The sequence below is a fragment of the Delphinapterus leucas genome, chromosome 18 (genome assembly GCF_059928025.1).
Source record: "Delphinapterus leucas isolate spDelLeu-1000000601 "Yukka" chromosome 18, BTC_Dleu_Yukka2, whole genome shotgun sequence".
In the NCBI taxonomy this organism is placed as follows: Eukaryota; Metazoa; Chordata; class Mammalia; order Artiodactyla; family Monodontidae; genus Delphinapterus; species Delphinapterus leucas.
In genome coordinates, this window is record NC_143146.1 from 15,648,956 (window position 1) to 15,660,234 (window position 11,279).

The following is an 11,279-nucleotide window of genomic DNA, read 5'->3' on the forward strand; positions in this document are numbered from 1 at the left end:
GGGCGGGGACAAGTCAGCCCGAGCCCCGGAAGCGACTGCTGCCTGCCCCGTTAACGTGTCGGGGGAGGGAGACGCGTCGCAAAAAGTCGTAGTGGAACTTCCTTACGATCTACAAACGTGGCGTTTTACGGTTCCAGTCCTTGCTGAGCTGGGAGATGTCGGCTGCGGGACGGTCCGAGCCCTTGCGTCCTCCCAACGGCTTTGCGAAGCGGGTCCTGGTGACCGGGGGTGCTGGTTTCATGTAGGTAACGGCGCCGCTGGCAGAGTAGTGGCTCCCCAGAAACCCCAACCTTTCCCTGCGCCTCTGTTTGCCCTTGGCAATTTGGGATCAGCTTCGGGGATCTGATTGACGGGGGAGGGTCTTAACGCACGACTAGGATCATCCCACTTTCTCTCCACTTCCCGGCCTGCGAAGACGTGCGTGGCTCCTTTGAAACGACTTCTTTTAAACGCCTCCCAAACTAAGCAAAAGTGCTGTGGTACTGTCCACGTTTCTACCTGGCCCGAGAGGTACCTGTCACTCTTTTGAGTGCGCCCCCTTTGCAGTAAGCTTCTCACCAACTGCCCCAACCCGAGCCAAGGGCCCACGATACACAGGCCTTGGACGTATAGGCTCCATGAACCGGTTTTGGGATTATGATAAGGGTTTCATTTATTTAGCAGACTTAAAAAAATCCTCTGTCGGTGTTTTGACCTGTACTAGTCGTTTGAAGCCTCTTTCCCTCTCACACCCATATTTAATCAGCAAGTCTGCTCTCCTTCCAAAGAGACCACTTCTTATCCTCCTCCCTTGTTCTACCCTAGCCCCTGTTAATGTCTGCTTTTGCCTAGACTGCTACTGTAGCCTCCTGATTGGTCACACTGCTTCTACTCTTGTTCCCTTAAAGCCTGTTCTCACGCACAAGTCAGTGTTTATTAAGTAAATAAGTGCGTAATTTCACTCCAAAGATTCCTGTCGGACTTAGAATAAAATGTAAACTCTTTACCATATCTGGAAGACTCTCAGGTGTCAAAGCTCAAACCGGATCCCTTATCCTTCCACCTCTTGCTTTTCTGGGCCTCTTGCAGTTCCTGGCACCCAGGAGGCTAGTTTCCCCTATTTTGAGGCCTTTGAAATTGCTTCCTCTTTGCTTAGGCTATTTGCATCACTCAGTTCAGATGTTTACGCAGAGGTCACTTCCCCCCGGCCTTAGCTGAGCACCCTATCTAAAATAGCCCCTCTCCCAACTAACACACTTATCACTACCTGAAACTATATTGCATATTTGTGTTTACTTGCTTATTGCCTGCATCCCAACCCTAGGATGTAAACCGAGTGAGGGCAGAGACTGTGGTTCCCTCAACACCTGGAAGAATGCTTCCCCCCCACCATTAGTATACTAGATCACCTCTTCCAATCTAACAGTGGTTTGGAGGAGGGTACCAGGCAAGTTTCATTTAATGAAAAGGGGAGCATGGGCATAAAAGGGTGGAACAGTGCTGGTCCAGGAAAGGTACGTCCTAGAAAGTTCTGTGAAAGGGCTGTCAAGTTCAAACTCTGAATTTATAATTTGTTCCTAGGAGCCCAACGTTTTGGTGTATATGATAAAAATCTGGTGGATCATCTCACTGAGAGATGCCTCTGGCTCCATTTCAGGGTCCTCTAAAACCCACTGTGCCACTAACTTCAGGATGGTTTCAGCAGTTCTTAGCCTTGGAAACCTAGGTTTACCACTTTACACCACCAAATTCTTATACTAAGAAATAGCAATTGCAATAGGCTACTGTGAACATGGACAACTCCTATGCTCATAACAGCTTAATTTTTACATAGTTTATACCTGCAGTCTCTGAAAAGGCACATTGTTGTTTAAGTCCATCTGCAGTGAACACCAGCCACTGTATTTATGATACTGCTTCATTTGGTTAATTATTTTCTTATACCCAGGACCAGTAAATTCTCTCTTCACCATAGTGTAAAGGGAGTGTAAGACTTTGTATATCAGTACTGTTGAGAAGATTAATGAAAAGTGTGGATGTGTATATATTCAGCATAGTTATATCATTTCTGTTATCTTGCAACAATTTGAAGGTATCTTTGAATAGATTCCTAATATTCAACAACTTAGGATAACGTTTGAGAATTTAAGGAAAAGGTTAAATTTTCTGCTAACAAGATATGCTTTTCTCTATAGTGCATCACATGTGATTGTCTCCTTAGTAGAAGATTATCCAAACTATATGATCATAAATCTAGACAAGGTAAGTTTTATAAAAATGAGCTCTGTGTTTAAAAAAAAAAGAGCCCTGTGTGCTGGAACTTATTTATATTTTTAAAAAGTATTAGAGTCCTGTCCTGCTGATATCTTAGTTTTTTATTTAGTCATTTTAGCAGCTTAGGAGCCTATATAGTCATGTGTTCATACAGTTTGCAATCTTACATAAAGTCTTGAAACTTTTAAATTTGTTATGATAGCCCATAACGTAAAGGTTTTAAGTGCAGTATTTTTACTAAAAGAAAATCTTCACTCTGAATTCAGTATTTAGTGTAATCTTGTGATTATTAACATTTTTTGGCATTGAGGTATTCTGATTATTTTATTATATGATTTTATAACTGCCACCTCCTGAAAATTATATATTTTAAAAACTAAAGTGCACGTAAATTAGTTTAGTTTTGAGAATTTTTCTGTAATAATTGGAAGTTCCCTGGAGATTCTGAAAGCCATGATTGGTAATCACTGTGTTGTTGACTTTAAACACAAGATACAATTAGTTACCTTAATTTTATAAAACATAATAGTAAAAAATATAGAGAGAGAGACAAAAAGTAATCTGTAAGTCTTAATAATTTTTGCCTGCCATAATATCATGGACAGTAATTTTTTCCTCCATCTGTATACACGGATTTACCAACAGTTAACTCAGGAAAAAGCATAATGAGTTACAATATGTGTAACACAGGTGTAATTGTATTCAATCACTAATTCCTTTTCAGTAAGGAATGGTGAACTCTTACAGCCTCCAGTGGCTGAGGGCAAATCTGGGCAGGAAAATTTTTTAAAGGAGAGGCTTATAAAAATTAATTTTTTTGTATTTTGAAAAGGTAACAAAATTACATATTTTTGTTTGGTTTTTACTTTTAAGATATCAGAAACTTCTAAAAACACTGAGAACAAACACTTTAAGAAGACACGTTTTTGTGTTATGATCAGAAATCTATAGTATTTTAAATAAATTGATATTTTATAGGAAAAGCTGTTATCATTTTTTGTGTTGTTTTTCCCCCATCCTTACTTATTTTAAGCTGGATTACTGTGCAAGCCTGAAGAATCTTGAAACCATTTCTAATAAACAAAATTACAAATTTATACAGGTATGGAAGTATTCTTATAGTTATATAATTATTTTATACTGTGCCTCTTTAGTCATTTAGACATTATATCTTTCTACTTTGTAAACTTGTGGAATATGGGCTTGGAAGCATGCTTATTAAAGACCTTTTTAATTTCCAGAAGTACCATGTGCTATAGAGAATATTACTTGTAGATTGATACTACATATAAAGCTACATGTTATTTTTAGTGCCTTGGCAGATCTATGAGTAGCTGACTGAAATTCCATGGTGTGTGATTTTTGGGTCCTCACTAGCCTTCTTCATAAGGCCTTGCTGGTATTTAAAGAGATTGGTATAAAGTAGGGTATTACTCGGGCCAGTCAGTAGTCAAAAACCCCACCATACAAGCCCATGGTAGTCCAAAGTATAAACCAAGCAGCCAGGTCGCGGTACGCGGGCCTCTCACTGTTGTGGCCTCCCCCGTTGCGGAGCACAGGCTCAGCGGCCATGGCTCACGGGCCCAGCTGCTCCGCGGCATGTGGGATCTTCCCGGACCAGGGCACAAACCTGTGTCCCCTGCATCGGCAGGCGGACTCTCAACCACTGCGCCACCAGGGAAGCCCTGATTTATGTTTTTTAAAGTGATTCTATAAACTCTCTTTTTAACCACAAATCTTAAAGAATATACTAAGCAAACATTTCATAATTTTTTTCTTCTATCTCAAAGTGTCTCCTTTAGTCACTGAAGAATTGTTGAGAATACGTATTTTTAGAACTAACGTACATGTAACATTAAAAATACTCATAAGTTTACTTAGTTGTGGTGAAATCCATCATTCCGGTCGTTATACTTACTTTGAATATATTTCAATAGTGGTTATCTCAAACTTTTAAAAGTATGTTTAAATTTTTTCCTGTTAACATAGTTACCTTAGGTTGGCAAGAATGTTAAGAAAAAAAGCTGGCACAGTCCACAGAAGTAGTTGGTGCTCAGAAAAATACCGTTTTAGACACTTATTTGCAAAAACATATTTTGAATTGAATATCTGGTATCCTAGGATGCTGAAGAAATACCTCATTACTGTATTTGACCCCTCAGTTGAATTTTCAAGATATTCTCTTTTATCCCTGGGGGAGGGGATTAATTTTTTTTCTTATCATGTTTTTGTTCATGAAGTAAAATGGGTAGTATGGTTGGGAGTGCTCAATGAAACTTAGTTTTTCATGTTTGTTTTTTTATATAGGGTGACATATGTGATTCTCACTTCGTGAAACTACTTTTTGAAACAGAGAAAATAGACATAGTACTACATTTTGCTGCACAAACACATGTAGGTAAGCATTGTTTAATGATGGGCAGATGTTTTTTTCCAGTGGCTAACTAGCCAAAATCAAGGTCCAATAACGGGGTTGAACAAGTAGGTACTTAATGTATGTGAAAGAACATATACCATGTTTTACCAGAAAAGCCCGTAGTCACTCTGTCATCTAGATACTTGGTGCTATTCAGATCCCTTGTGTTAGCGTAGGGTAAAATGTAACCTTGAATGTTATCTTAAAACTGAGTTTAGCCAAATCCAGAATTAGTGATTACTTCTGGGGAAATGGGTCTTCAGCTATATTTTTATGTTGTTTTTCTTAAGGTGGGGGGTAGATACACAGTTGAACATTATATTGTTATCTGTACTGTTTTGTCCTAAGATATCTTCTAATAATTTGTCTAACATTGTATATTGTGAAATGTAATATATATTCAGAAGAATTTAGAAGTAAGGTTAAATGAATAATGATAATGTGAATACTCATGTAGCCATCACCTAAACAAAAGAATGTTGCTTAACCCTCTTTAGTAGTAGTATTACCACTGCCTTGTTACCTGATTTTTAAGTTATAACTTCCCTTGGTGTTCCCTGCAGTTTTACTGTCTCTGTATTTATCTCTAAACAGTATAGGTTAGTTTTGCCTGTTTTTAGATTTTATAAAGATGCATATATAAAATAACATGAAGGGTTTTTGGTCTTGCTTTTTCATCCTTGGAGATTCATCCATGCAGTTGGGTGTAGGTATAATTCGTTCCTTGTCAGTGACATACAATATTCCATTCTAAGTATACACCACAATTCCTGTGTCTGTTTTACTCTTGATGGACATTTGGATTGTTTGCACATTGGAGCAATTTTGAACCATACTACCATGAGCATTCTTACACATGCATCTTGGTACACATAGATACACATTTCTCTCAATATATAACTGGAATTGTAAGATCTGCACACTTCAACATGGAGATAATTTCCAACTGTATTCCAAAGCAGTTATACCAGTTTCTTCTCCTGCAGGAGTATATGAGGCCTTCTGTTATTCTAGATCTCACCAAAGCTTAGTTGTGTCAGTCTTTTCCATTTTTGTCAATCTGAGTAGTGTGTAGAGTGGCATCTGATTGTGCTTTTAATTTGTATTTCCCTGATTACTGATGAAGCTGTGTACTTTTTATATGTTTATTAATAATTTCAGTTTCTTCTTTTGTGAAATGCTGTTGAAATCTTTTGCCCATTTAAAAAATTTTAAATCAGTTCTCATTGATTTGTTGGAATATATATATATGTGTGTATATATATATATGTGTGTGTGTGTGTGTGTGTATATACACACACACACACACACATTGGATACTAGTCCTTTGTTATGTGTATTATATATATATCTTCTCCCACTCTGTGGCTTATTTTTTCATCATTTTGCTAGTGTGTTTTGATGAACAGATGTTCTTATATAAATTCTCAGTGAATTTATATATCTTTTATGGTATGGTGAATGCTTTTTGGGTCTTAAGAAATTCTCTTTTACCCCAAGGTCATGAAGATATTCTTCTGTGTTATCTTTGAAAAGCTTTATAGTTTTGCCTTTCACATTTAGATTTGTAATCCATCTGAAACTCATTTTTATATGCAGTATTAGATAAGAATCCAATTTCATTTTTTTCTATTTGGATGCCAGTTGGACCTCTACCACTTATGGGAAAGTTCACCAGTTTCCACTGCGCTGTCATGTATCAAGCATCTATATGAGTATCTGTTTCTCAACTCCCCGTTTGTCTTATCTGTCTGTGCCTGTGCTGATCACACAGTATATTGACTAATGTAGTGTTTTCATATCTGGTAGAACAAATCCTTTTACTTGGTTAACGATAAAGTGGTTTTCCTTCCAACAGTTTATGAGATGCTTACCAGTACTTCCTGTTGTCAATCTTTGGTGGTTTTATTATATTTTTCCCTGATTATGAATGATGTTAAAAACCTTTGCATTTGTTTACTGGATTATCCTCCTCCCTTTGCTATTTGTATATCTCTTTAGAAGGTTTCTGTGTAAGTCTGTTTACCATTTTCAAGTGGGTTGTCAGTTTTTTCCTTACAGATTTTTATAAGTCCTTTATATATTCTGAATTCAAACCTTTTCCACTACCTTTTTTCCAATCTGTGATTTGCCTTTTCACTTCCTTTCTATTTTATTTTATCTCATCTCACCTCACCCCACCTCAACTCACATCACCTCACCTCACCTCACCTCAGCTGCGTTGTGCGATCTGAGTTCCCCAACCAGGGATTGAACCCAGGCCTTTGGCAGTGAGAGTGCTAAGTCCTAACAAGCAGACTGCCAGGAATTTCCCTGCCTTTTCACTTTCTTAATGATATCTTTTGATGATTTGAAATTCTTCATTTCAGTGTAGTCCAGTTTATGAGCCTTTTCCTTTATGGTCAGTGCTCTTTGCGTTCTGTGTAAGAACTCTTTTCCTACCTCCAAGGTCATGCAGATATTCTCTTATATTCTCTTCATAAAAGTTATTGTTTTGCCTTCTACATTCACATATTTTCCCCATATGAATATTAGTTTGACCCAGCACCATTTATTGAAAGAATCAACCTTTCCCCATTGCCACCTTTGTTGGAGATCAAGTACCCATATATGCATGGTTCTGTTTCTGGGCTCCTGTTCTGTTCCATTGGTCTTTGTCTATCCTTATGCCATGACCACACTGTAATTACTGTAACTTTATAATAATTCTTGATACCAGCAAAGCAAACCCTCCTACCTTTTAGTTCCAAAATTTTTTAAAATTTAAAAGCATTTTAAATTTTAGATGTATCATTTCTTTTTTGAATTAAAAAAAAGTGTTTCCTGCAATATAGCACTGATAGTTTTCTGGGTTCTAAGAATTCACATGTACTACGTAATTTGGGTTTAAAGAAATCATAAGTAGCAATGCACCTTATGTTATTTTTGACACCATTGCAGTTGTGGTGAATGAAGAAAAGTGAATAGAGCTTTCCTTAAGCCTGAGTCTACTGTTTAATATTTGCTTTGTCCCTTGAGTGGAATTCTTCTAGCTTTTTCTTCTTTTTTTTTAGATCTTTCATTTGTCCGTGCCTTTGAGTTTACGTATGTTAATGTTTATGGCACTCACGTTTTGCTAAGTGCTGCTTATGAAGCCAGAGTGGAGAAATTTATTTATGTCAGCACAGATGAGGTCTATGGAGGCAGTCTTGATAAGGTGAGCTTAGAAAATGACTGTTTCGGACTTCCCTGGTGGCGCAGTGGTTAGGAGTCCGCCTGCCAATGTAGGGGACATGGGTTCGAGCCCTGGTCCGGCAAGATCCCACATGCCGCAGAGCAGCTAAGCCCGTGTGCCACAACTACTGAGCCCATGCGCCACAACTACTTTTTTTTTTTAAAATAATTTTTAATATTTATTTATTTATGGCTGCATTGGGTCTTTGTTGCTGCACACAGACTTTCTCTAGTTGTGGCGAGCGGGGGCTACTCTTCATTGCGGTGCGCAGGCTTCTCATTGCAGTGGCTTCTCTTGTTGCAGAGCACGGGCTCTAGGCGCGTGGGCGTCAGTAGTTGCAGCACGTGGGCTCAGTAGTTGTGGCTTACGGGCTCTAGAGCACAGGCTCAGTAACTGCAGAGCATGGACTTAGTTGCTCCGCAGCATATGGGATCTTCCCAGACCAGGGCTCGAACCCATGTCCCCTGCATTGGCAGGATTCTTAACCACTGAGCCACTAGGGAAGCCCTGTGCCACAACTACTGAAGCCTGCGCACCTAGAGCCCTTGCTCCGCAACAAGAGAAGCCACCGCAATGAGATGCCTGCGCACCGCAATGAAGAGTAGACCCCGCTCACCGCAACTAGAGAAAGCCCGCGCGCAGCAACAAAGACCCAACGCAGCCAAAAATAAATAAAATAAATAAAACAGATATTATAAAAAGAAAATGACTGTTTCACCTACTTGCCCCATACCACCACACAAACCTGTCTTATGAAAACCTACTCTGGACTTTTTTCATCTTCTGATTATACACTTACGGGATTCCCCAGAATATTATTCCGTTGTGTCTTCTGTTCAAATCAAATAGTACCACCCCAAATGGGGAACGACAGCCTAGTCTGGTACAGATTTATATATGTAATTTGACCGACATATTTTGCAAGCGAACAGCAGCTTTTCCCTGATCACCCAGTCTTACATCATGAATGTCATTCCCATGGGCCAAAGCATGTGTAAGTTACGCTGCAGCATAAGGCCTGTCTCCCTTCTCTTCCACTCAGCAAAGCATATTGTACTGTCAAGGAGTGAGTGTGAAATTGTTGTAGAAACTGGAATCTGTTCTCCTTTGTTAATCATTTGTAAACATTATACTTTTTATGCAAAGAGAGGCTCCATTCTCCAGTCTGTATTTTTCATAGTCAGTGTTTACAATGACCTCATTTTGTTTTGTTTTATTTTTTAAATGCATTTATTTACCAAAACACGTACATAGTGGGAAAAAAACCAAGTAGTTTGAAAAGACTTATAATGAGTAAAAGCAGACCCTGACCACTTCTCCTCAGTGCCCAATCCCACTTCTGAGGAACAACCATTTGCAAACTCTCTTTGCAGTTTTTATCAGGTAAGCTTGTACTCCTGTCAGCCTACATCAGATCTGACACAGTAGCCAGAATGCTTTTTAAAATATAAGTCAGATCATGATATTACTGTCATCAAAACCCATCAGTGTTTTGACAGTGGCCTTCAGGGTTCCACATGCTCTGGCCTCTGGCTTTCAGACCTCATCTCACATTTCTCTTCCCTCACACTAGCCTCCTTGTAGTTCCATTGGACACAGTCTGTCTCAGGGCCTTTGCACTTGCTGTTCTGTCTGCCTGCCTTACAGGGTTGTTATGAACTTTAAAGAAGTTACTGCATGTAAAGTGCTTAGAAAAATGCCAGGCACATAGTTGGGTTTCAATAAATTTTTTTTTTTTTTTTTGGCTGCGTTGGGTCTTTGTTGCTCTGCGGGCTTTCTCTAGTTGCGGCGAGTGGGGGCTACTCTTCCTTGCGGTACGTGGGCTTCTCAGTGCGATGGCTTCTCTTGTTGCGGAGCGTGGGCTCTAGGTGCGCAGGCCTCAGTAGTTGCAGCGCGTGGGCTCAGCAGTTGTGGCTCGCGGGATCTAGAGCGCAGGCTCAGTAGTCATGGCGCACTGGCTTAGTTGCTCCACGACATGTGGGATCTTCCTGGACCAGGGATCGAACCCGTATCCCCTGCATTGGCAGGATTCTTAACCACTGCACCACCAGGGACGTCCTCAATAAATGTTTTTTAAATGTACTGATTTACATTTCAAGTTTGTAATATGTTCTCCGATTTTTCTACTTAGAAAGTATACCTTATACTTATTTTTTAATATGTCTTTTTAAAATTAGGAATTTGATGAATCTTCTCCCAAACAACCTACAAATCCTTATGCATCATCTAAAGCAGCTGCTGAGTGTTTTGTACAGTCTTACTGGGAACGATACAGGGTAAGAACTGACCTCAGAAACTCCAGAATCATTTTTCTTTGGACTTAGGTGTTAAAACGCCAAGTTAGCATTAGCAACATTTCATTTTTAGGATGGCAGACATAGATTAAGAAAAGTTATATATTAAGGAATTTTAAAAACTGATTTCCAATATTGTGTGGACAAAGCAGGGACCTGCTTCTTATCCAGTTCATCATTTAAAGGAATAATTTATGTATATATTTTTTTCTGCTTCACTAATAGGTAGAGTGTTACAGCTAGAGTGAAAAGCCCTGTTGGAATGTCCTGATTCCCAGGAGTCCTCTGAGTGAAGGAAGACAGTGGGAGGGCAGATTCCCTTACCAGCCACTGCTCCTCTTGGCCCCTCATGAAAAGGAGATAGATTTACCCCAGTGGCTGTGTCAGTGTCCGTGCAGGAGCCTTGCCCACTATGAATCATCAGCTGGAACCCCTGCACTTGGCTTCCCACTGATCTTCCCGAATTATTAGGGACTGGGTCAGAAAGGCGAACCAAGGGATTGCTTCAGCTTCTCTAGCCTTTTGTGTTCCAGTAGCACTGGTCTTTTCCCTCCACGGATGCTCTTTTTATTTGTAAGGGTTGGTCCAACAGAGAAAGCCAACTTGAAGTTTAACATCTCAGGTGGTCTCTGAAAGAATCAGGTAGAAATGTCCTTAATTTCCTGCTATCAGACCTACAAACCCGCCTCCATCTGTATTCATCCTTCCCTTGTCTCAGTGAAGACACTATTCCTCCTCTTCCTTTTGGAACCTCTGCCTTTATCTGAATCCCGTCCTCTCCTGTCTTTTCAGGAACCTTACATTAGAAAAAAAATCCCTTTGCTTCTGTCCTTAAGGTGTGTGGAATTATTCAGTCAAAAGTGCCCATATGTTAAAACTGCTTATCTTTAGATAATCATTATTATTGGACCCTTCCATTACCTTAATGTCGAACTCTCTTTAAGTTTCCAGTTGTCATCACACGAAGCAGTAATGTTTATGGACCACATCAATATCCAGAAAAGGTACATTTTACTTTTGAATTCCTGATGTGTTTTAGTGATTGTAACTTCTCATTATTTAAAATAATCCCTCTTCAGTTATTTGTCCAAAGAATTTATGT

General features: G+C 39.4%; 1 protein-coding gene and 1 long non-coding RNA gene across 9 annotated transcripts in view; one reads left to right on the forward strand and one right to left on the reverse strand.

Moving 5' to 3' along the window:
* TGDS (TDP-glucose 4,6-dehydratase) overlaps nucleotides 1-11,279 on the forward strand; it is a 17,680-nt gene continuing 6,401 nt past the window's right edge. The window contains exons 1-7 of one of the 7 annotated variants that reach the window (XM_022576936.3): nucleotides 14-241; nucleotides 2,175-2,241; nucleotides 3,287-3,355; nucleotides 4,561-4,651; nucleotides 7,723-7,865; nucleotides 10,061-10,159; nucleotides 11,122-11,181. In XM_022576936.3, the coding sequence (XP_022432644.1) occupies nucleotides 156-241; nucleotides 2,175-2,241; nucleotides 3,287-3,355; nucleotides 4,561-4,651; nucleotides 7,723-7,865; nucleotides 10,061-10,159; nucleotides 11,122-11,181 (615 nt within the window). In that variant the 5' untranslated portion in view covers nucleotides 14-155. Of the gene's footprint in view, nucleotides 242-2,174; nucleotides 2,242-3,286; nucleotides 3,356-4,560; nucleotides 4,652-7,722; nucleotides 7,866-10,060; nucleotides 10,160-11,121; nucleotides 11,182-11,279 lie in introns of all 7 variants that reach the window. The other 6 variants (XM_022576940.3, XM_022576941.3, XM_022576939.3 and 3 more) reach the window with 6 other exon arrangements.
* Nucleotides 4,612-11,279, reverse strand: part of LOC111176460 (uncharacterized) — a 32,413-nt gene continuing 25,745 nt past the window's right edge. For both annotated transcript variants that reach the window (XR_016388651.1, XR_002645043.3), the window contains one exon: nucleotides 4,612-10,806. This is a non-coding gene — a long non-coding RNA (uncharacterized LOC111176460). The remainder of the gene's footprint in view (nucleotides 10,807-11,279) is intronic.